Source organism: Aricia agestis, chromosome 4, assembly GCF_905147365.1.
Source record: "Aricia agestis chromosome 4, ilAriAges1.1, whole genome shotgun sequence".
Taxonomy (NCBI): domain Eukaryota; kingdom Metazoa; phylum Arthropoda; class Insecta; order Lepidoptera; family Lycaenidae; genus Aricia; species Aricia agestis.
This window is the reverse complement of record NC_056409.1, coordinates 13,027,310-13,053,846: the sequence shown is the minus strand read 5'-3', so window position 1 is coordinate 13,053,846 and position 26,537 is coordinate 13,027,310. Positions and strand designations below refer to the sequence as shown.

Here is a 26,537-nt window from a genome sequence, read left to right as displayed (position 1 = left end):
CGGTCGCGTAAATATCTTTTCATACAAATCATGACTCACAAAATTATGCTCGTGTGAATCAAAAAAGGCTTGTGTATGAAACTGAATACTGCAGAATTCTGCCAGCTGAAATTCTACGACTCACAACTCACAAATTACGCTCGTTTGGCTTCACCCTCAGTGTTATTCTTAGAGCTGCCATCCGTCCGGATTTCCCCGGATTTATCTTAGTTTCTTTTTTATGAAATAAGGGGGCAAACGAGCAAACGGGTCACCTGATGGAAAGCAACTTCCATCACCCATGGACACTCGCAGCATCAGAAGAGCTGCAGGTGCGTTGCCGGCCTTTTAAGAGGGGATAGTGTAATAGGGGAGGGTAGGGATGGGAAGGAAAGGGAATAGGGGAGGGTAGGGAAGGGAATTGGGCCTCCGGTAAACTCACTCACTCGGCGAAACACAGCGCAAATGCTGTTTCACGCCGGTTTTCTGTGAGAACGTGGCATGTCTCGGTCGAGCCGGCCCATTCGTGCCGAAGCATGGCTCTCCCACGTTAGTTTGAACTGCGTCCGGCCGGGTTTTTGAAAATTTGGGTGGAATCCGGAAAGTTTTGTTGAGACAAATCCAACTTTTTAGTCATGCAGCAATAAAAGAAAAAAAATTAAAAACCGGCCAAGTGCGTGTCGTGCCACGCGCAATATAGGGTCGGTATGGCTAGTTTTTGATAATTTTTGTATGGTCAATGAATGCACATTTATAACGTGTTTTACACTACTAACACCATCATTTCAGTTACGTTCAAATAGGATTTTGAACGAAAAGTTCCTTCATACTTCTAGGAATACATTTTTTTTAGTTGATCGACTATTACTCAATATTCAATAACTTATGTCTTCTTAGCCGTGATAGTTTTCCTTTTAAATTCAGCATATATTTCCTACTCCCTGAATAAGACTCCAGTAAGACTCATACTTACCGTATATGTGTGTGCACCTGAGGAGTCAGGATAGCAAAGTATTGCTGGATTTGGACATCACAACTTGTAACACAGCATAATATAATTATAGACTCCTGTCTGTATTTCCATGTTAAACGCCACGTGGCTGGTAGATGATATTGCAGATTTGATGAAAACCCCAAGTCATGGCGAACAAATTAAATTATTTGACAATTAGTTTTTTTTTCTGTTTTTGGTTGACATTGATAATAATATATAAATGTAAAATCACTGTAATAACTAGGTAAATATTTAATATTATTGTATTAAATTTTGCATGCTTCTAAAGCAGAATGTTTGATACTGTATAACATAACTTAGATCTTTGTAAACAACATTCTTTGCAAATAAATGATTATTATGATTATGATGATTCAAACCGTTTAGCTGATAGAACACTGGACTTGAACAATTTTTTCCATTTTGAAACTTAATATTTCATAATCGGATCCCTAAATCGGAAAATTATCTATGAATATTGAATACTCATAATATTTTTTAAATACCTATTCAACGACACCCTACACGATGGGGTGACACCCTACAGGATGGACGCGAAACAAAATTCATTCATCATCTAAGTATGTAAACTGTTGGTTTTCACAATAAATAAATTAAAAAAAAACCCTGCTTGATGTGTATGAAAGGTACTATAAAAAAAAATAAGATTTCATGTAAGTACCATTATCTGTTTTGTATCAATATCCGGAATCCATCTTGAGTCAAGCGCCTTTCTTTTTCTTCCACAAGTCCTTGCTATTGGTTGCCTCCCCACCAGCCCCACTCTTACCGCTTCCTACCTCTCCCACCAACGGTCTCACTTTAGAGGGGTTTCAGAATTTGTTCATCATTATAGCGTCGTTTTTCACGCCGTTTACAAGTTTTACTTGCTATATTTAATATTTAAATTTAAATAATTAAATAATTTTTATTTTAAATTTAATTAAATAGTTGCCTCTCCGTTAAAATCATGGAAGATCAAGAATTGCATAATAGTAATGGTGAAATAGTGGATGGTGCAATTGACGTTAATTATTCTCGAAAACGTGTTCGTTCAGTGTCACCGGATATAGTTTGCGATCAAAGTGATTCTTCTAATAGTGAAAGTGATTCTTCAAGCCCAGCTAAAAAAGTAAGAAAACAACCGGATGCTGTGAGTGCTGCACATTTTCAATTTTTATCACAACAAGTTGCATATTTAACCGATCTTATTGCAAGAAATAGTGAAATCTCAAATAATCCGAACAGAGTTGAGGTTGATATCGAGAAATCCACTACTTCGAGTGATTTACTGTTACGACGTCCGGAAAGCGTTAAAAATAATAAGCTTAGTATACTTTCTGATATAAGTACAACTGTTAAAGATCCAATTTACCAAAAAGCAGATGATTCTTTTTTGGCGAAATTAAATCAGTTACAACGTTTTAAATGCAGTGATTGGTATGCAATTCGTTTCATTGATACACAAAAGAAATATTTAGCTACCCCCGGTTTTGTCGAGCTCGCTGTAAACGATGAGTTAAAACAATTCGAGTCGAACATGTTAAAAGACGACTCACGCTCTTATTTGTTGGAGCGTTCATTTGCCGGTTTAACTAATGCTATTCTTCAGCAAAAGCAGGCCTTACAAAATGCTTTGCAAAACTTAGTCGATTGGGCTAGCGACACAAAAAATTCGTTAACGCCTAATTCACTGTTTGACAAAATAGAAACATCTTTTTCTAAAGAGTCTCCGTATAGCAAGCTATCGGATGACATTTTGCAAATGGTATGTGGTAGGCGGGCTGATTTGATCAATTTGCGCCGGGATAGCTTACTTCGCCATATACCCGAAGAATACCATCGCGATGTTCTGCATAAAATACCTCCTAGCTCTGAATATTTATTTAACGAAGAGTCAGTTCAAACTTACCTACAAAAAATTGGGGGGGCGGAAAAATTAAATACATCGCATAAATCAAATTCGTTATCTAACAACAAAGAAATTTTTTATCGCAATCAACGGCCATCTACTAGTAAACAAAGCGACGAAACCTTTTTTCGTCGAAATGCTTCCTCAAAAAAGGGTAAACGACCAGCGAATCCTCCAAACCAACCTAGAAATAGACCAAGTAATACCCACGAAAAACAAAAAAGTAAGAAAGGTCAATCTAAATCTTCCTACAAAAATAAACAATATCGCCAATGACTTGCGGACATTTCGAGGCGGCTGTCTGAAGCATTACATAAGTGCTTGGAGCAATTTAGGGGCACCAAAGAAAATATGCCAGCTTCTCAATGGTGTACGAATTCCGTTTGTTATCAAGCCGCCTCTAATTTTCCCGAGTCAATTGGTAATGCAATGTTACCGTACCAAAACCTCCACGAATATGACAGAGCAAATTCAAGATATGTTAGAATCGGGGGTCCTGGAACGAGCAGATCACAGCCCCAGCTACCTTTCGACGTTCTTTTTGGTTCCGAAGCCGGACGGAACTTTCCGTCCAATCTTCAACCTGAAGAGGTTGAACCAATTTGTAGAAATAAAACCGTTCCAACTTTTCAACCATTTCCGGGTCCCAACGTTCCTTCAGCACTTAGATTGGATGGTGAAATTAGACTTGAGCCAGGCCTATTTTCACGTACCTGTGCTACAAACGCACCGTTGTTTTCTAAGAATGAACTATCATCCAGATTCTCATCAAAATCAACTGTTGCAAATGACGTGCTTACCTTTCGGCCTTTCTTCGGCGCCCAGAACATTTGCCACAATTACCAACTGGGTGGCCGAATATTTAAGGACCCATGGAATACGATGTGTAGTGTATCTCGACGACTTTCTTTTCGCGCACCAATCGAAAGCTCAACTCCAAGAGCACATAGCATTCGCGATAAAAATAATGGTGTTGGGTTGGACGATCAATTTCAAAAAGTCCGTTCTGGTTCCGACACAACGTTTAGAATTCCTCGGCATAACGTGGGACACAAAACGCAACGCAAAGTCCTTATCCGAGATGAAGTGCCTATCGCTACGCAGGGTACTTCAACGACAGCTCAGAACGGAAAAATGGTCTCTCAAACAGTATCAATCGCTAATGGGGAGACTCAATTTCGCAACATTCGTTACTCGAAGGGGCCGTCTTCATTGTCGAACGATACAATACTGCAGTCGCCAGCTATCCAAAGAGCACCCTTATCGCCTGGTGAGTATTCCGCAACCCGTTCGCCAGGAAATGCTTTGGTGGACCGAAGCATTGGGGGGATCCATGCCAATACACATGACTGGAACAACACATCTACTGACCACGGACGCATCCGACATCGGTTGGGGAGCACAGATAGACGACACGTTAATAACAGGTACGTGGACAGAGCAACAGCAATCCTGGCACGTAAATCAAAAAGAAATGTTTGCAGTTTACGGGGCAATCGTACACGAACAGCTTTATATACGAAATGCCCAGATTCTTCTGCAAACCGACAATCGGACAGTGGTCTCGTATATAAACAAGGAGGGAGGAACAAAATCGAAAAAGCTCCTGAAACAAACCCAACAACTGTTGACGCTCCTGGACAATCAAAATGTGCATTTAGTAGCTCAGTACTTTCCCGGCAGATTCAATTGCGAAGTGGACGCTCTATCTCGACAGAAAGTTTGTCCCGAATGGCACCTGACAGCAACTGCAACCGAGCCGATATTCCAAATGTGGGGCACACCAGAGATAGATCTTTTTGCGTCCAAAACGGCGCATGTGGTAGAGAAGTATGTGTCGATGGACGTTTTGGACGAGGACGCCCACCGTCTCAATGCATTTTGTCACCAGTGGCAGTACAAATTGGCATGGATCTTTCCTCCACCGAGTCTGATCCCCAGGGTACTGCAACACCTGAACCAGGCCCAGGGTCAGTACATACTGATTGCCCCGAGGTGGGACAAAGTGTTTTGGCAGGCCGATGTTCGCCACCGTGCTCTTCGGCCTCCATACACGATTCCGGACTTACCACACGTTCTCCTGGACACGACGACGGGAACTCACCCTCCACAAGTCAAAGACCTGCAGCTGGAGGCTTGGCTAATTTTGGGTGGCAAGAAATGTTGACCGACTGGACGGAGGAGGAACAGAAACTGCTCATGTCAAGTTGGCGAGCATCAACAATTAAAACATACAGACCAGCGTGGGACAGATGGAAAAAGTGGTGTGAGTCGAATTCTATTAACTTTAAATATCCAAATGCCGATCAAGTTGCACGTTACCTTGCCCATTTACATTGTGACATAGGTCTCTCATATAAAACTATTTTAGTCCATAAATCGGTTATCTCTACATTTACGCATTTAACGTCTCACCTTGATTTATCTTCTAATTTCTTTATTAAACATATACTAAAAGCTATATCAGTAGCTCGAGAAACTCCCTCTAAGCCTCCGATATGGAATCCAAGACAATTGATAGTCCATATAGGTGTATATAATTTAGATGAAAATAATTTATATCAAGTATCACGGCATACAGCTACACTTTTACTGCTGGCTTCTGGCCGTAGAGTTCACGACCTTACTTTGCTGCGCGTGGACAATCAAAGATTGATTGACGAAGGTAATACAATGATTTTATGGCCAGTATTTGGTTCTAAAACTGATAATTATAATTATAGACAGTCAGGATGGAGAATAAAGGCTCATCCAATTAAAAGGTTAAATATTATATTTTGGATAAAACGGTTGATTGACTTAGGTGCAGGTCGAAGGAATAATATAACCCACTTATTTATTACCGCCAGAGGTGATGTTAAACCTGCCTCCAGGACAGTTATAGGGAATTGGGTTAAGTCTCTGCTATCTGAAGCTGGAATTCAAGCCACCCCTGGCTCTGTAAGGTCGGCTGTGGCTTCTCTTAATTTTGTGGAACAATTCCCTATAGATCAAATTCTTAAAACTGGTAATTGGAGATGTGCTCACACTTTTAAAAATTATTACCAAAAGGAAATAATTAATTGTAATAATGCAAATCAGTCAGTTTCATTATCTAATTATTTTGATCCTGTAAATTAAATTGATTAATATAATATAATTGTTATATTGTATTATTTACTTGTGTAATAGTAATAAAATTAATATTTCGTGATATTTCTGGGGTTTCTCTATAATCCTAAATTATTCATTTCTATCCTAATTCCTAACACATTATAGCGTCTGTAGCTTACAGCATACAACACCAGGTGATAACAAACAAATCACTCAAGATGGATTCCGGATATTGATACAAAACAGATAATAGAGAGTTTTACCAGAAAATAAAACTTACCTATTATCTTTTCATCAATATCCGGAATCCAGGTAATGGCTACCTGGTGCATCATGAGTTTTATAATGATGAACAAATTCTGAAACCCCTCTAAAGTGAGACCGTTGGTGGGAGAGGTAGGAAGCGGTAAGAGTGGGGCTGGTGGGGAGGCAACCAATAGCAAGGACTTGTGGAAGAAAAAGAAAGGCGCTTGACTCAAGATGGATTCCGGATATTGATGAAAAGATAATAGGTAAGTTTTATTTTCTGGTAAAACTCTCTATTTTGTCGCCATCATCGTTATGTGCTAAATTACAGCTTTGTAGGTCCTATAGTCTCTGAGCAAAACCGCGGACAGACAGACAGACAGACGGACGGACAGATAAAAATCAAGTACGATTTTATGGACTTGAGTTATTCAGATTTTTACAAATTCTTGTTGGAAAACAAAGACGTTTCATAGCCAGAATTGGTAAGACGTAGTCGTAAATATTATTTTATTGTTTATGAGGTGTCCAGGGGAAATAACCATATTTCGGTCAAATGTCCGAGATTTTTGTCATGTTTGGCTGGTGACGACAATTTAGATGATGGCAGCCCTAGTTATTCTGAAGTTACATAAGCTATACTATTGTAAAATTTCATTAAAATCGGTTCAGTAGTTTTTGCTTAGTAAGAGAACAAACATCCATGCATTCAAACTTTCGCCTTTATAATCTATACTAATATTATAAATGCGAAAGTATCTCTGTCTGTCTGTCTGTCTGTCTGTCTGTCTGTCTGTCTGTCTGTCTCGCTTTCACGCCAAAACTACTGAACCGATTGCAATGAAATTTTGTACACAGTTATTCTAGAGTCTGAGAAAGGACATAGGCTACATTTTGATGTGGGAAAATATCTTATTTCCATGAAAATATCGATGAAAATTACTTCGCATTGCGCGTGGCCAGCGCTCATCCCGGGGGTCCTGGGTTCGAGTCCCGCAGGCGGAACAAAAAGTTTTCAATGTTCCTGGGTCTTGGATGTGTATTAAAATAATATTTCAAAAATCTTAAATATATTTTATGTATAATATTATAAAAAATCCAGAAATATATCGACGCGATGCAATGAACATTTTAGTTCTAATACGATTCAACAGATGGCGCTTTTTTTTTACTTCGTTGTAACATAGAACTAATCATACTTATTAGTTATTATGTTTTTGTTTATAGTTTTTAATACGTTAGAATATTATGTTTAATAATATTATCACTTGCTATAATAATAATCAATCTATCTGATCTTATAGAACTCCTACTGCATTTCTAAGGAGTTCGAGTGTGTTGTGTTGGCCTATATTCCATCCAGAAAATATTTTTACATTTTAATTCTAATATATGAAAACAGATGGCGCTTTATTTTTTACTTCATTATTATAACAGAACTAATCATACCTACTTTATTATATATTATTGTTTTTATTCATAACTAGCTGTTGCCCGCGACTTCGTCCGCGTGGACTTTAGTTTATAGTGCGCGGTGTCAACAAAATTTGTGTCAAATTTAAAAACTTTTTAAAACCCTGGTAAGTGGTACCCCTCTTAGGGCCGCGCAGCGCGCTACACCGGAATGGCAGCGCTGAAAGTGCTCGCCTCGCCGCTGCCATTCCGGTGTAGCGCGGCCCTTAATTAATCAAAATACCCAAAAACAGCTGTGCAGTGTGCACATAATCTGTACTAATATTATGAATGCGAAAGTATATCTGTCTGTCTGCCTGTCTGTCAGTCTCGCTTTCACGCCAAACGCCAAAACTACCGAACCGATTGTAATGAAATTTTGTATACTGATAGTCTAAAGCCTGAGAAAGGACACAGGCTACTTTTTTACTGGAAAAAAGGGTTGTAAGGGTCGTAAATTTGTTCAAAAAATTCATAATGGCGTTCATATGGCGCCGTGCGTCTTCTACATGGCGCTGACGCTTGCTCAAAAGTCTTTCTATAAGAGGTGGTATCATCTTACATTTAAGTCTCGATTTTTTTCGATTGTTATATCTATTCTACGGTATTAAATAACTCAGTACTTTATCTGTGCAGGCAGTGACGTAACCTTAAGACCAAATTTCACCAACGACTGTTAAAGTTAATGCTCGAATTAGTATCACGTTAGCTGTTTCGTTTTTCATATGAATGAAAGAGAAGACAGGATATTTTAACAAGCTGTTAACACTAACAGACGTTGGTGAAATTGGGGCTAAACCTATCAATGATAAATAGTTTATGGGTAAAGTTGTGTAATTGGGGGGCTAAATAAGCTTTAAAATTTGGCATAATATATAAAGTTTAACATACAAAAATGAAGTACTTATTGTTTGCACACTGCACAGCTGTATTGATTTAAGGGGTACCAGGGTTTTTTTATAAAAGCTTTTGACACCAATTTTGTTGACATCGCGCGCTATAAACTGAAGTCCACGCGGACGAAGTCGCGGGCAACAGCTAGTAATAATCTAAGGATGTCACAAACTAATATTCACATCATAGTCAGGGAGCCCTAGAACAATTTTTTTTTTATTACTATCAAGCTACTTTTTTGTGAGTAGCTTCATTTTGATAAGACAAACAACAGATAGAAAGGATTTCATACTTTGATTTGATAGTCCTAAAATATGGATTGTTCTATTTAAGTAGGACAATGTTACTCTTAAATTATATAACAACTAGATGTCCCGCGCGGCTTCGCCCGCGTAAATTAGAAATTTTACAGAATCCGTAGGTACATTTTCCCATAAAAAATATTTCCCCCGTTTTTCCCACATTTTCCTGAGTTTCTTCTGTCGTATTAGTCTTAGAGTAATAATATAATATAACCTTCTCGATAAATGATGAGTCTTACTCGATAAATGATCTATCTAACACTGAGATAAGTTTTTAAATCGGACCTGTAGTTTCTGAGATTGACGCGTTCAAGCAAACATACTCTTCAGGTTTATAATATTAGGTAGATATAGATTTTTTTTAATTATCGCTTGACAAACTCGAGTCTCGATCTAAAAGACTATGAAATGGTATAATATGGTAGTGATGATGATGATGATGAAGAATGTAATTTGCATAGTAGCATATGCTTTCTGTTCTTAAAACAACGCCGAAACTCCCAAACTTGTATCTATAAAGAATCAGGAATTCTCTCAGCACCTTCCGAACCACGGTATACCAGGTATACCTCGGTGCAAAATCTTACTTGTTGGTAGCATATGCTTAGAATACTTCTCACGAAACCGAAGTCACCATATGTTTCCCTATAAGTTTTGAGGAGTTCCCTCGATTACTTATGGATCCTTCATCAGATCACCACTTTTCTGAATATAATACCAAATTGGGATGATACCCTATATACCAAAAGAAAAATTTTGAAAATCGGTTAACAAACGGCGGAGTAATCGTTGAATATAAGAAAACGAACATAACAACTCCCCCATTTTGAAAGTCGGTTAAAATTGTAGCCTATGTGTTATTTATTTAATATTTTAATCAGCACATGAATTGAATAACAAATTTTTTTTCAAATTAATCGTAGCACCATCTGTCAGGACAAACTAAAATTGAAATAGAATAATATTGAATGCGATGATAGCGCCGTCTGCCGGATCTAATGTAAAACATTCCAAAATCAACAACTCCTTATAAATAAGAAATTAATTGAAAAAACATTTTCCAGTAGACCAAACTGTAAATCTAAACCATTCTCGAATCTCCACGAACACACACAAAAAATTTCATCAAAATTGGTCCAGTCGTTTAGGAGGAGTTCAGTCACATACACACGCACACAAGAAATATATATATTAAGATTAACCTACCAATATACAAAAAATTTGCTGGTTAGGGTTCCGTTTTAGGGTACGGTAGTCAACCAAGTTTTGTTGATTGAATGTTCCAGGGCTCCCTGACTATCAAGTATCAACTTTAAACAGTAAAAAAAAGGCGAAATATCATAACCTTGTCTTTTTTGGAAGTCGGTAAAAAACAACTTACACACCCTATTAGTCCAACACTTTTCAATCTACTAACCGTGATGGCTCAAGAAAAAAAATGCATTAAAAATAGTGATTTCAGTATTTACCTAAATAAAATCGTTTGTTTACTCAATGAGATAAAATGCCTGCGATCAAATTTGGTTTTGATGTTCTTGTCATTAGGACTCAATATGCAGTGATAAGATTTGTGTAGCAGATTATGTTGGCTGGTAGACGCACTTGGCACTGTTCTCTGATACACAGTATGCATGACGCCGTACGACTTACGAGTGTTCAAAATACGTATGGGATATTAGTAGAGCCGTGAAATTTATATTGTTCAGTCTGAACGCAGATTTGCCGCGTGTTTGTGTTTACTCGTGTTTCGAAACTTTTTTGTGAGTCAAAATAATGGAAACAGTTTAATAAGCATAGTAAATGTACCAAAAATTAGTTCTTATCATCACCAAAGAAAAAAATCATCATCACTTTCGTCTAGAAAGCAAAACATTCATTTTAGGGTTCCGTAGCCAAATGGCAAAAAACGGAACCCTTATAGATTCGTCATGTCTGCCTGTCTGTCTGTCCGTATGTCATAGCCACTTTTCTCCGAAACTATAAGAGCTATACTATAGAAACTAGGTAAGTACATGTAGTCTGTGGACCACATTAAGATTTTGATACAAAAATGGAAAAATTATTAAAATTTTTGGGGTTACGGGGACCCCAAAAATTTTAATACTGAAACAAAAAAAGTTTTTCATCTAACCTATGCGTGTGGGGTATCTATGGATATCGGATAGGTCTTCAAAAATCATATTGAGGTTTCTAATATAATTTTTTTCTAACCTGAATAGTTTGCGAGAGAGACTCTTCCAAAGTGGAAAAATGTGTCCCCTCCCCCCTCTAACTTATATATATAAGTTAGAGGGGTTTTTTTTTTTTAATTATCTCGAGAGTGTGAGATATCTCGTTGGCGTATGCTAGGTAGGCTGATCTCAGACTGGCCGTGTAAACATTGTCTAATAGTATCTAAGATTCAATAAAAAAAAACTATAATCCATTTTCAATTTGTCAACTCGTTGTCAACAGACTTCAACCATAAATAAAAGAGTATAATTCGTATAAATTATAGGTTTGTCACCCAAAAACTGTCATCTTTCCTATCTGTGTATGTTGTAGTGTGTATAATTTTTATTTGTTAAAAAAATGTATGATAGAAGGATAATTTCAAAATAATATTAGCTCGATGCACTCCTTCACTATGTAAACTATAACTGTGCAAAATTTCATTTAGCTACGTTTCCCCGTTTTTCGTCAAAAGGGATACAAAGTTGTTGGCTCACGTATTAATATATAGATATGATGTACATTACTATAAAAACTACCAACGAAAATTGGTTTGAACGAGATCTAGGAAGTAGTTTTTTTATACGTCATAAACGGTAAACCTTAATTTAACTTTCATTAAATCAACTGAAATATAAAAATAAATCAGAAATCTTTTAATTTCATAAAAATAAACCTTATTGCTGCTGCGGAACCCTTCATGGGCGAGCCAACTCGCACTTGGCCGGTTGTTTGGAAAATTGCGTCTAAACGTCCATAAAGGCGAGGCTAATTAGTAATTACAAACCAAAAAATGATCTAGACGGGGAATACGCCTAATGGTGGAATTACACGGGTCGATTTTAGCCGTGCGGCAAGTCACTAGTTGAATCGCCTATCCAAGCCGAATCGCCACCCCATACACATTACACAGTTCTACAAAAATGGCTTGTGCCTGCGTGTAAATGTAGCGTAGAATAGTCGCATTGCGTAGGGACATTGAAATCGTTCGACAATCTATTATTGGAGAAATAATATTTAAAATGAAGAAACATTTACTAAAGTAAAGGTAGAATAAGGTACAGTGCAGACTAACTTTTAACTATGTATTCGCAGCAAGCGATCGCTTCCATGATTTCTCCTCAGTTTTGTGCATTGATTTTGTATTTAGTAGTAAAATGCAATACAAATTACAAAATTAAATATATTTTGGTGCGAAAACTGAACATTGGAGATATCAAATAAAACTTTGTAGTTAAAATAAACGTCTTGGCTAATGGATAATTTTTTAAATAATAATATTATGTTTTAACTAATAAAAATTAGTGAACGAACCAAACCAAACAAAATTCTCTCGTTTTGCCTTCGTTTCATTTTCATTATCTTTATTGTTATCAAAGTATTTTCCTGCTATGTTTATTTGTCGTTTAATGTTTTAATCTAAGAGTAAATTTAAGAAGGTTATTTAAATATAATTAATTATTATGTACATAATAGGTACGTCGCGCGTCATTTTTTAGGGTTCCGTACCCAATGGGTAAAAACGGTACCCTATTACTAAGATTTCTCCCAAATTTCTTCATATATTTTCGCCCTATCAAGCCGCGCTGATATGAATGTTATTTAAAGGTACGCGCACAGTTTGTCTACGCGTGCCGGTTTTGTCGCATCGACGGATTTTGAGTACTTTGGATAGCTCCAGTGTGACCACTCTTAAATCACTCGTGGCTCGATATAATATCAATAAAACCGGCTAAGTGCGAGTTGGACCCGCCTAAGAACGGTTTTATTATTAAAAAGTTTATGATTTATTTTTATATTTCAGTTGATTAAATGAAAGTTTATTTAATGTTTACCATTTATGTATAACGTAAAAAAAAACTACTTGCTAGATCTCGTTCAATTTTCGTTGGTAGTTTTTATAGTAATGTACATCATATATTTTTTTTATTTATCATGCCCCTACTTTAGAAGTTAGAGGGGTGGGCGACACACATTTTACCACTTTGCAAGAGTCTCTCTCGCAAACTATTAGAACATTAACGTTATTAACAGATTAGAAAAAAATAATATCAGGAACCTCAATATGATTTTAAAGACCTATCCATAGATACCCCACACGCATAGGTGAGATGAAAAAAAAATTTTTGGGCCCCTAAAATATTGTATGATTTTTTCCATTTTTAAATCAAAATCTTAATGCGGTTTACAGGCTACATCTACTTACCAAGTTTCAAAGTATAGCTCTTAAAGTTTCGGAGAAAAGTGGCTGTGACATACGGACGGACAGACAGACGGACAGACATGACGAATCTATAAGGGTTCCGTTTTTTGCGATTTGGCTAGGGAACCCTAAAAACGTTACTATATTCTACTAAAATCTACTAGACCGTGTTTTAGCTTCTACCGAAAATCTACCTTTATTAATCAATGTATTCTACGTGGTTGAAACTAAAATAAAACTAAAATGTTTTAAATATGGACTGTCTTCATTATGCATTTTAATTTTTTATATTATTTGGTATATAATATCGATCTTCTATTAAAATTTACAAAAAAATTTGGACTACTAAATCGTCATTTATTTGACTTCAAATCTACAAAAAAGTGGAAATCTATGTGAAATGTGGTCACACTGTTGCCGGGGCGCAGCGGGTTTGTCGACCCTTGCCGGGCCTTGTCGCATTGACGGCAATCCGCTGCGCCCCGACACAGTGTGCGATACGCGCATCCGCTTCCATACAAATTGTATGGAGGCGGATTTTTGCGATCGCCCCGGCACGGCCCGTCTCAATGTGCTCACTCCTTTAATGTCCTTAGAGCGTTTCTCAAAAAATTTGTGACCATTTTTTAGAAAATATGATGAAATAAAAATGTTCAAATATTACCGATTTTTTTATTTTAAGATATGGGTAAATGTCTATAAAATTTGGAATAGGGGTTGTTTTCATATATAAAATGTTAATATATAGCAAAATCTATTAAAACAAACCCGAGGTGCAACTTCCTATTTTGTTACCTTCTACTAGATTACGTAAATTCAATGTAAAATTGTGTTATTAGAAATTTTATTTGATTAAATGGGATAGTAAAACTAAATTTAATTTGTTTTTAAAATATCTGTCTATTTTTAACAGTAAAATCTTAAAATATAGGCAGTAATGTTTCCTTTACGTTACTATTCGGCCTTTTTCATCTTTACAATATTGAGTCTATTTTATCTTGTATATTTATTTTATACATATATAATGCAAAACGAAGTATTTATTTTTGTCTTCATCACAAAAACATAATAATATCCTAATAAAATATTTAAAAAACCAAAGAAATATGCGCCCGCTTTTATGGGACAGTAACCAAAATATAATTCTGGTAACAAAATAGGATTTCTTAGACCTCGTCTACACAGTAGTACAAATAAAAAAATCTGTTATATTCAAGAGTATCATTTCTCTGTTTCTTTACGATCCTTTGGTTAATAAATCAGTATCTGAAACAAAATATTGTTTGTCTAATCTTATTACATCATAATCAAAAATATCAATGTTGCTTGAAATTACATGCCAAAACAAGATGAGCAAATAATAATCTTTAAAAGCTTGGCTACGACTCATGTAATTTTCATAATTATTATAATAAAAATCACATAGTCAACACTCTGCCTTACAATTTCCTATTTTGTTACCTTCTTTTCCTTAGATACGTTACCACTCAAAGTAACAAAAAAGGAAGTAACGAATAAAGTTAAATAAACTTTTCAACTTGTAATACGCGTACAACCTAAACTAATACTCGTTTATGATTTGACTTACGAAATCAAAATTGGGAGCTTTAATGGATCTTAGGGAGAAATAATAATAATATTAGAGCTTACCTGCGTTTCTTGGGTAACAAAGACTGGAAATTTTCTGGACCACTACGCTAATAGACAACCTTCTGTTCGCGCACGTGGAACGTAAAAGAAATATCAAAACGAAAATAAGATGGATATCGAGCTTAACAATTTTGCCACTATACTAAAACATATTTATACCAAAATAGACTCCAAAATTTTAAAAAATATAGTCACAAAAAAGGAATTTTAAAGAGGAACTTTTTCCGCGATACAATAAAAATATTATTTAATAAATAAATTTGTTCTAATACGACCAAATATTCGTTTTAAATGATTTAAGGTCTTGCAGCCCTAAATAAATACATAAGTTTCAAAAATTTCCGCTAGGTCTTACAAATACAATCAATTGTTTGGGAAGGTATGAAATTGGGACACTTCACTTTTCATACGACTAGATTAGACCGATTTTCAAAATATTTTTATAGTTAATAATTTATTAATATAATTCTAATTTGTAAATGTTTTTTACTGAATTTATTTAACTTACTACGTATACAATTTAATGGAAATGGGTAATGGTCTATGTTATTTATAGAAAAACATATTTTAAAATGTGGGACAAAGATTTAGACAGAAAGTATCACTTTTTTTGAGAAATGCCTCCTTAACGTCGATATTCGTATTTGGTACTGACACACATCGACCTGCTAATTTTTTAACCCCCGACAAAAAAGAGGGGTGTTATAAGTTTGACGTGTCTGTCTGTCTGTCTGTCTGTTTGTCTGTGTGTGTATCTGTCCGTGGCATCGTAGCATCCAAACGAATGGACCGATTTTGATCTAGTTTTTTTTTGTTTGAAAGCTGACATGATCGAGAGTGTTCTTAGCTATAATTCATCATCATCAGCCTGCTCAGTGCTGGACAACCAGGGTTTATCTGGTTCATGAAGGGCCGTTAGCAACTTGTATTCGTTTGATGGGTTTTATATTTCATTCTAGTTCGTGGCATTTGTGAATATACGTATACACATATTAATGGAAAGTTGACCTGGTGCTGCAGCATCACCTGGTAATCAATAGGATCCAACTCCTCGCCAACTTAGAGCAGAGGTTTCGTGTTTGGTCTCATTTTAATTGCGACAACCAGTAAAAAGTAGATAGACAGTAAATATTTACATGCTGCTGCTGCAGCATCGATCACCTGGATTCTATAGGAACCGAGCTTCGTTTGAGCCCAAAGTGGAGGTTTCATGTTTGGGCTCATATTAACGGCCTCATGGAAAAGGACATTGATAGATGGTAATTACGTTGATAGGAATTATTCTGCACTATAACCAACACAAGTTTAAAAAGTATGAAATAAAATTAAATTAAGAAATTTAAAAAAACCCCCGCCAAACAACTTTAAAAAGTAATGAAATAATATTTACTGCCTTTAAGTTAAAATATTTCCTAACTTGTGTAAAGTAATATTTTAGTCCATAATTGTTGTCAAGGTGTGTCGGGGGACCGCTAATGTAGATGTTTGATTTGAGATTTCACATAACATTATATCCGAATCGAATGGAGATAATCAGCGACTTGGCGGTTGTAGGTTGTAGTTTACTTGGCGGTCCCCCGACACACCGTGACAACAATTATGGACTAAAATATTACTTTACACAAGTTAGGAAATATTTGAACTTAAAGGCAGTAAATATTATTTCATTACTTTTTAAAGTTGTTTGGCGGGGGTTTTTTTAAATTTCTTAATTTGATTTTATATATTATAGCGTCCTAAGTGTAAGTACTCACATGCGGTTTTGCTCGATCGAGCAATCATGTAGAGTAAAAACCACGGATCGGGCTTTCGTACACACATTCAGCATTGCTCGATAGTTTTACTCTTGTTCGAAGGAAATTAGCTACGAATAATAGAAACTAGTGTCAAAAAATTGTCAAGCCGGCTCGATTCGAGCCTTCAAACTGGCTCGATGCGAGCCTTCTAGCTGTGAGTATTGCGGCCCACACGGTGGTTTTTGCTCGATTTCGAGTAAAACTATCGAGCAAAACCGTATGTGAGCCTTAGCATAGGCGAGCACTTGCCTCGCATCGCAATAAGATTCATTTTTAACCGACATCCAAAAAACGAGGAGGTTATATGTTCGGCTGTGGTTTTTTTTGTAGCTTAGCATAAAATTGTAGTTTCGAGGGGCTGATATTCTCTATGTTATTGTTCATGTGTTTTTTAAATATCTTTGGAAATAAATATTAAGGAACAAAATTGTTCGGGTCAGACCTTTTTAATATTGATTCACTAATAGTACGGAAGCACTAGAACAAATTTTTTTCTGATTACTAACAAGCTATTTTTTTTTGTGAGTAGCTACATTTTGATAAGACAAACAACATTTTTATTTTCGAAAAATCTCGAAAGTGGTAGCTAACAGAGATAGAAAGGATTTCATACTTGGACTCGATGGCCCTAAAATATGGATTGTTTTATTTGTAGGACACGGTTACTCTTAAAATATATAACTATTATCTTATATTATGATTTAAACCCTTTTAATTAATATTGTGCTTTATATCTCATATTTTTTACATTTCGTTATTATATTGGAACTAGGTAAACCGGGAGTCAATAAATAACAAAATGGGGTTTGTCCTCGCCTTAATTGTATGTCTACTATTACTGAAATAATTAATAATAATATTAGTAAATAAAAAAATTGAACGGTGGCTCCCATACAATAAACACAATTTTTGGCCTATTTTTGCTCTATAACGGTACGGATCCCTTCGTGCGCGAGTTCGTCTCGCACATGGCCGATTTTATTTATTACAAAGTTTTTGCTATGACATCAGCTTGTGTTCACGGTATAAAACGTCTTATGATTGAGGGACTGTTCACGAACATACAAAAACTAGACGTAGGTTATCTATAATTTGCAAAGACTTACTAGATTCATGTTTTTTCTCCACAGTATAGAGCACGTTGAGCTTATCTGCGAAAAGTTTTAGAAATTAATCATGGTAACAAAGCACGGCGTAACCAAAGGAAATGTGTTTTCGACATAGTGCTGCGCCTGTCTAATTCATCCGCTAGTTTGTTTATACTTGGTGCTCGAAATAAACTCACTAAATTCCAGGAAATAACTAGTTTTATGTGAATATTCTAGCGAGACGATGAACCTTATGGAATATCGTTGAAGGCCCCCAGCCCCCTCTCCTTAGTTAGTACACGATGGATAACCATGATTACCACCATGATTTCGAAACTCTAAAGAAACATTCCTTCTGTGCCAACGTAGCGAGGCCATCCAAAGGCTTTACCAGTGAAATCTTGCAGTATTTAATATTTCGACGATAATAATTATTGTTTACTGGTATTATTATCCGAAGTAGTATAGATTTTTAATCTATTTCCCCCTTGCTCGTAACTCGTCTAAATTAATAAATGTAATTAATTGCAATGGAATTGGCCCCCTACCACCGCAGCCTGTGTTCCGAATAGAGCCACTTGTACTATTATCTATTCTGTGGTAGAGCGACATCAAGCTGCGATGTCAGTCTCCCTGAAGTATTTACTGAACAGTTCCGGCATTTTGGTTATTTAAGATTATTATAGATATATAAAGAATCTTATACTGCTTAATTTACTGCAGTTTCCAAAAACGTTATTTGGAAGACATAGAAAAGACGTAGTTTATGACGCTTCGATATCGCCAAAGAGCGTCCTTGGCCGCCCTAGTGGGTAGACCTTTTGTTCACACCCTGGTGGAGGCGTGTAGTGTGTACCAATGAGACATTTTCAGGTCTCAAGTACATAATGTGACGCTCCTACACTGAAGGACAACATTTGTGAGAAAACCCGCACACGGATGGTCCCAGACATAGCTGGTATACATGGAGATGTATCATTATTCATTATGAGTCGTGTGTCACATACGGCATTCTCGCAAACATAGCCTAGAGCATGCCGTATGTGCTTGGACTTGAACCATACGGACATTTAAAAATCTATCCCATGCACTACAGTATTTGAAGACTTCGCTCTGAAAGTACTGTATAAAATCATCCACAAGTCAACAACGGGTGCAAAGGCCTTGTTTTTGATGCCGCCAAAGGGCCATCTTTACCGTGGCGAAGGCTAGTGCAGGGACATAAGTGTGGGCTATTTCCTTTGACAATCTCTGTCTCTGGTCTCTTCCTTGACTCTTTTTGAACTTCTCTTTAACGTCTTTTGCTTAAAAAAGAGACAAAGTGCATAATGCTTATACGAGCTAAATTTTAAAATCCTATCGTTGGCAATAATTAATAAATGCTAGGTATTAATTTCAAGATGACCTCCCAATCAGGTATAAAGCGCTATCGTCAATATGATCCACAAATCACAATCTTAATAATAAAGATTCTAACATTTTTACAACTTTATGTGTAAAAACATCACATAAATTATGATAATGGTTCGATGAAAGTTACAGACCGGTTGCTAACATTTATTATAACGGAGATGGTATTTGTATGCTAAATCATAAACAACTAGATGATATCCGCGGCCACAACTTGTTGCGCTGAAATTAGAGTATTGCGCGGGAATTAACAATTTTTCCAGTAAAAACCGCCACTTCAAGTATCTCCATAATATTATCATCTATATATATAAAAATGGATTTCCAATTGTGTTAGTAACGCTAAAACTCGAAAACGGCTGAACGGATTGGGTTAATTTTAGTCTTAAAATATTCGTAGTCCAGGAAAGGTTTTAAAGTGAAACGAAGTTCACCGGGACAGCTAGTATTTCATGAAAATCAGTTTAATGGTATAGACTATAGCCTATAGGTGAAGAGGGAACTGACAGACGCATTTACCATGGTTTTATTGCTCTAGCTTCACTTGGAGCTGTAGCTCTACATTACTTTTGGCAAATAACAACAAAACGCAGTATTCAATGTATGCAAACATATTTAGTTATCGAGTATCTACCTACTTTGTATCACAAACGTCTTTAGACGATGATTTAACACTGTATAAATTTAGCGAATTTTTACAGCACGTGACGTCAGACCGTGTTGTGTCTGATGTGAGGTGTACAGACAAATTGTTATCTATACTTAATATTATAATTCTGCAGAGTTTGTTTGTTTGTTTGAACGCGCTAATCTTAGGAACTACTGGTCCGATTTGAAAAATTCTTTCAGTGTTAGATAGCCCATTGATTGAGGAAGGCTATAAGCTATATTTTATTTCGCTAAGACTAATAGGAGCTAAGAAATATAAGAAAATGTGGAAAAAACGTGGGAAATTATATGAAAGGGCTTATTTGAACGCGCTAATCTCAGGAACTACTGGTCCGATTTGAAAAATTATTTCAGTGTTAGATAGCATATTTATCGAGGAAGGCTATAGGCTATATTTTATCACGCTCAGACTAATAAGAGCAAAGAAATAGGGGAAAATGTGGAAAAAACAGAGGGAAATTATTTGAAATTGCTTATTATCTTAAGAACTACTGGAGCAATTTTTATGTTATTTGACAAACAGGAAGAATAGAACACGTGAAGGGACAAAGGCTATTTTTTGCGGAAAAATGTACGGTTGCGGGAAATTCCTAAATAACGCAAGCAAAGCCGCGCGGAATATCTATATAATATAATAAAATCGTAAGAAAGTCAATTCTGTACATTGAATATTTTTGTACAATAAATAATACTTGGGATGTGATCTACTATGCTAACGCGGACGAAGTCGCGGGCAACAGCTAGTTATTTATAAACATTTCACACATGAAATACAACCACTGTACAACAAAACTGTTTCCATTCGACTTTAGTTTCGACACGAGGTGTGCACTGTGCACTGCGCGGTGTGTTTAAAAATCTAGATTTTTTCCATGTTTAAATTGGATTAACAGTTTAAATTGAAGTTGTGAGAGTGAAGTGCTAGTGAAAATGTTGGCTTCAGCTGTGTCGGCCAATTTGAGCCGACAGACGTTGTCTTCTGTGTTTCAAATGAGAAGGTCCGTGGATCGACCACTCATTATGGTAAGAATTGAAGCCGGGTGCCGCTAGGGGATTGATAGGTTAAAAGTTTAATGGGAAGATGTATGAGCGGGGCTTTCCAGAAGGGTAGGCTAAGCCTGCAGGCCCAACTTCATCATTTTCATATATCTATTGTATAAAATCAATTTAATAGATAATAAGATATTTATATTAAAATGATTTTCTTTTTGTTGGTGTCATGAATTGACAACTAATTAGCAGGCTTCTGTGAAGGTTGTATATTTTATCATTAACATCGGTTATCGGCACTGTATCGACAGTGCTAACTCTATTATGCGTCATAATTCACGTAGCTCTTGTATCTTGTTGTATCCAGTTATGGTCTAAGGCCCACTTTCAGAGCCCCCGCAGACTGCAGACTTTCTATCTTCCGATAGTTTGGTCGGATTGCCGGGCTGTTAGCGCGCACACTCCGCCAACTAAACATGACTAAACAGTTGGGTTGGTGGTGACTGGTGAGTGCACAGACTAGACAACACTCAACAGTCGGCCGATTGTTCTCGAACGATTCCATTCATAGCGATAGATTTGAATGGAAATTATTATACGATTCGGATTTCTACCCAGAGTCGGCCGACCAAACAATTGGCGCCGCGTGCGCGCGTGGAAGAACGTCGTACCGATGAATCATCGGCCAACAGTTTGCCGATGGTTCAGTTTGAAGGCAATCGTATAGCCCATAAAACTTAATTATCGGCCGACTTAATTATCGTTGTAATATGCGCACTTCTGTACAGCTTCATACTGATCAAGATCCAAACCAAACTAACTATCGGCCGATATAAAGTCTGCAGTCTGCGGGGGCTCGAGTTAAAGTCAACCCCGTGTTAAAATTATGAAAGATAGATATAACTTAATAATATTCAACTTTAATTCAGACTGGTCGCTGGCGGCTGGCGTCTAAACCTGGCTTTGTGAAATGTCACTTGAGAGAAAACTGCCACACTCACGACCTCCTGTCAATGTCATTCAATTATCATTATTCATTGTACAAGGTCATGTAGCCAAAATGAAAAGTAACACTGATGAGCATGAAAACTACTTCGCTGCTGCACTACTTTCCCCGCCCGCGCCCGCACCACCATCGGCCATCACAATGACATCGAAGCGCCAAAACATTACTGTCAGGCTGCTAAAAAACAATGTGTAGTTTTAAAGGAAAATGGGGGGACGCGAATATGACCCTTAACATTTTTTTACCAAACCACTTTGGCCTTTGAAACCAATGATGTTTTATTAAAGATGGCGTATGCTCATACAAAGCGGTCCTCAGAATTTGTTCCTGTACGACATATAAATACCTACCACTGGTATATATGATATATCTATAAATTACAACAATGAATGCGACAGAGAATACGTTATGAATGATATAGAAAAGGATTGCTTTAAACTTTGAGTTGCACATCGGCACGCATGCGCGATTATTCTGTCACACGATTATCTGTCCTTATCACGCTGCAGTTGTCGTCCGTATTTTCTATCCTTTTTTAGTTTAATTTTTTGCGTTAAATAATTTGTCGATAATGTTGGAAAATATCCAAATAAAAATTAATTACTAGATGTTTTCATGTACTTACTTGTGGTACGTAACTTTTTCATCCTTTTTTACCTTATAGGTAACTATAATTTTTGTATTTCCTAAAAACGCAGCTTGGCATTTTAAGTCAAAAACGTGACACAATGATATTCTAACGTGACACCTCGTCGCTCACTCGCTGGTTGCTGCCTACATGCAACCAATTCAAAAGAAGGGACTTACCTTCATTTGGCCGTATCAAACTGTACGCGCTAGTGAGATATCAATTTTTTTTATAATAGAATATCATAGTTTGAAACGTTAAAAAAAGGTGATTTAATGTTACATCATGAATCATGTGCTCAAAATAATTTGGCAAAACAATTTTGCCGCGTCTGCTAGTTATGCTACAAACTTAGAAAAACGTTGGGACTTAGGATGTAGTGATAAACATTTTGCAATGCCAATTCCCTCAAACATAACACTGCCGTTGTAAAGTAGATAGCCCGACCGTACTTAAGTTAACAATATACGATAATGGTTGGGTAATGGACACAAAATAATTGCAATTGAACGTTCCGAACATGTTTAAAAATGCAAATCTACATGCGACGTCTTTAAGTTGGTCCATGATAAAACAATACATTATACTTGCAAGCGATTACGAACGCGCCGTGTGAAATAGGTATGTATTCTATGATTGCCCATGACCGGCGTCGATTGTATGCTATATAGACGTCTTGGCAATCATGGCTATCGAACATGGCCCAACATGGAGAGGAGCCTTTAAATACATTCACTGTTCCCATCTAAAGAGTATATTATATCGCATTCTCTCAACATTACAGAAACGTCTTCCATTGCGCTAAGGTCGCTAAAAATAGTTTTAATTGTCATTCCAGCGGCCGAGCTAAAACTCGATACAGTATTGACATTGAATCTTTTTATCAGCCCACGCAGACCGCAGCTACTTGTTGCCTACAAAGTATAATGAATAATCCCAGTACCATGATTCTACTCAATAGCAGAATTGCATCACAATAAATGCTGAATGCAGCTTCGTTATTTGTTCGCTCCAGTCCGTTTCCGCCAACAAACGTCAAACGCGTTTGGAAACTCTACAGGTTCTGTCGTATAACGTTTATTTGACGTTAAAGTTGTTATTTTATAGGAAACGGAGTAATGTCCGGTAGTTACGTCAAAAAATTAACCCATCAGCAACGCCTTCGAAATTATCAACTCCAAACCTCAGTTAAACGAGGCATGAATCGAACAAGGAACAACCTGCATTAAAATGATTGTAGAATCGAGGCACATCAGCCTGTATGTAATATGATTAAGGACTGACAATGACATTATTGCCACTGGGTCAATTTAGCCGTATTACCTACATTATGTAGATGTAGATTTTTAAACAACGGCTTTATTAAGACTGGGAAATTAAACTGCAGCATATAAGGTATTCAACAATTAATGTAATTAGGATGTGAGACATAAATGTTAAGTAATTGCCTCTTGAGGAAAACGTTTGGAGTTTGGACGCCCTGCTGGCTGCTACGTAGCAACACGTACAATGTACATAGTTCATGGCAACTTTGTTTCGAGGGAAAAATATTTGTAACTAGATTACGCCCGCAACTCCGTTTGTACCAAAATTCGTTTATCGCGCGGGAACCGTACATTTTTTCAGGATAAAAGTATCCTATGTCCTTTGCCGGGAAGTATTACCAATTCACCATAATATACCAAAGTATGTATAGGCATAGCTCCATACCGAATTTCAGCAAAATCGCTTCAGCGGTAAAGAGGTAACAAACAGATAGACAGACACACTTTGGCATTTAAAATATACCTAATATTAGTATGGATATGGAAGCATGGATGTGTATTTGTAGTAATTTAATTCGTAATAAATTTTATAGTTCATGGAATTTGTTCGAAGTTCGAACACATGGACACTTCTAATCTTTCAGAAGAATAATAGGTAAGCCGTTGTTAACAACTGTTTTGTCCTCTTTGATACCGTTAAAAAGTAGTTGAAAAACTCATCAAATGGCTAAAAACTACTATTAGTACTTAACTACAACTTGGTTGGTATTACATTATATACAGGGTGTAACAAAAATAAGTGATAATACAACGCTGCTACTTTCACATTGAACTCTCTACAAGGAACACGTACACACCCTAAAGTATTATCACTTATTTTTGTTACACCCTGTATATGTTTTTAAATACATTTTGTTTTTAGCACCCGCCTAATAACAAGGGCAGTTTGATATACATTATAAGTATAACTGACCCGTTTTTGCCTACACAAAAAACGAATGCATATTGTAATTTGTAAGGTGTCGCCAATCGCCGCACATGTCTAATATCGCTCGGTGAAATCTATCTCTACTTTCTACCCTTTTGCAGTACCGAAGATTCTAACGTTAAAAAACTGGTTTCTCGATGCTGCACGACTGGTCCGATCTATTACATAAATCATCACGTATACTGTACAGTAATTAATACGTTCAATACGTGATTGAAATGTATCAATGTGCTAATGAACACAGTTTTTTAACGCTTTCATCTGCAACAGCGTTTCCATTGTTACGAAGCCACTTTGTAATTTATACAAAAAATATTCCCACTAGGTCACAACTCAGCTCAAAAGATAACACTGGAATTTTTTATACTGTAAAAATCTAGATGGACGGCGGTATGCAAGATGGAATGATCTACTTTTTGTTGCTGGTTAATTACTTTTGTCTCTTGTGTTTTGCATTCACTGAGCGGGCCGATGATAATGAAATATTGCTAAGAACTCTCTCGATGATGTCAGCTAGCTTATTAAAAAAACTAGACCTAAATCGGTCCACCCGTTTCGATCATAGTTACATACAGTCGACAGGCACGTGAAACTAATAAAACCTCTCTTTTTGACGTGGGTTAAAAACTGCTCAACTTTGTTTTTTGTCATTTGCACATAAATAAAAAACAAAATGTTTGTTTCAGAGTCGAACAGAGAAGCCGTCGTTGGCGAGCCGTCCGCCGCCGCCGGCGACCATAGTCCCCAAGTCGGCGGACGGGCCGCGCCCACCGGGGTGGAACGGCCAGCCGCGCCGGCACGGCTCCAGTCGCTTCAACGTACACAACCACAACCAGGAGCTCGTCAAATTACCACCCATCAAAGGTAAGAGCCTAAGTGTATAAACACACTAGGCCGAAAAAACGCGGCCGAAGTTTGGCATGATTACGCCTGCAATGTATTTTAAATTGCTGATGACACACCATGCCGAAATTACATCGCGTTATTATTGTATGCGTAGCGTATCGCAAGCGTAATCACTAATCAGTAATCACTAATCATGCCGAACTTCGGCCGCGTTTTTTCGGCCTAGCGTTTTTAGACACCATCACACCACTGATTTTTAGGGTTCCGTAGTCAACAAGGAACCCTTATAGTTTCGGTCTGTCCGTCCGTCTGTCTGTCCGTCTGTCTGTCCGTCTCCGAGACTATAGGACCTACAAAGCTGTAATTTAGCATGAATGCACATTTAAATGATGCCGACAAAATGGTACATAAAATCTTTAAAAAAAAATATGGTACCTCCCGGCTAAGCGGGGATGATTTTTTTTTTCGCGTCCACCCCATCGTGTGGGGTGTCGTTGGATAGGTTTTTAAAAATAATATAATGAGTATTCATAGATCATTTTCCGATTGAGGGATCCATTTGTGATGGATACAAAATATAATGAGTATTCATAGATAATTTTCTGATTCATATTAGAATTTTTAAAGCGGAAAAATTGGCTAGAGTCAAGTGTCCCCCCTTCTACCAGCTAAACGGTTATTTCTGGAAATGTGAAAAAATTCATGGGAGTAGAAAATATGCTGAATTTAAAAGGAAAGCTATCACGGCTAAGAAGGTTTCATAAGTTATATAATGTATTCGGTGAAGTACCTAAAAAGAAATTCCTTTGAAACTAATTGAGATAATTAAGTACCTAGTACATAAAATATTTATTTAGTATATTCATTGTAGTATAAAACATTTATTTAGTATATTCATTGACCAAACAATTTTTT

At 36.7% G+C, this 26,537-nt stretch overlaps 2 protein-coding genes across 4 annotated transcripts in view; both read left to right on the top strand.

Moving 5' to 3' along the window:
- Positions 1-4,311: 4,311 nt before the first annotated feature.
- Positions 4,312-6,031, top strand: LOC121726514. The gene has a single exon (XM_042113902.1). It carries the CDS (start codon positions 4,617-4,619, stop codon positions 6,003-6,005), a length of 1,389 nt encoding a protein of 462 aa, XP_041969836.1. The 5' UTR covers positions 4,312-4,616; the 3' UTR covers positions 6,006-6,031.
- A 4,527-nt stretch (positions 6,032-10,558) lies between these two features.
- The window catches only part of LOC121726513 (serine/threonine-protein phosphatase 2A 56 kDa regulatory subunit gamma isoform-like), a 45,071-nt gene continuing 29,092 nt past the window's right edge, over positions 10,559-26,537 (top strand). The window contains exons 1-3 of one of the 3 annotated variants that reach the window (XM_042113899.1): positions 10,559-10,632; positions 20,712-20,922; positions 25,463-25,640. In XM_042113899.1, the coding sequence (XP_041969833.1) occupies positions 20,830-20,922; positions 25,463-25,640 (271 nt within the window). In that variant the 5' untranslated portion in view covers positions 10,559-10,632; positions 20,712-20,829. Of the gene's footprint in view, positions 10,633-20,664; positions 20,923-25,462; positions 25,641-26,537 lie in introns of those variants that run through there. The other 2 variants (XM_042113901.1, XM_042113900.1) reach the window with 2 other exon arrangements.

What these genes read in the sequence shown, in the direction of transcription:
- LOC121726514 (XM_042113902.1), top strand. Translation starts at nt 4,617, where the DNA reads ATGGCACCTGACAGCAACTGCAACCGAGCCGATATTCCAAATGTGGGG.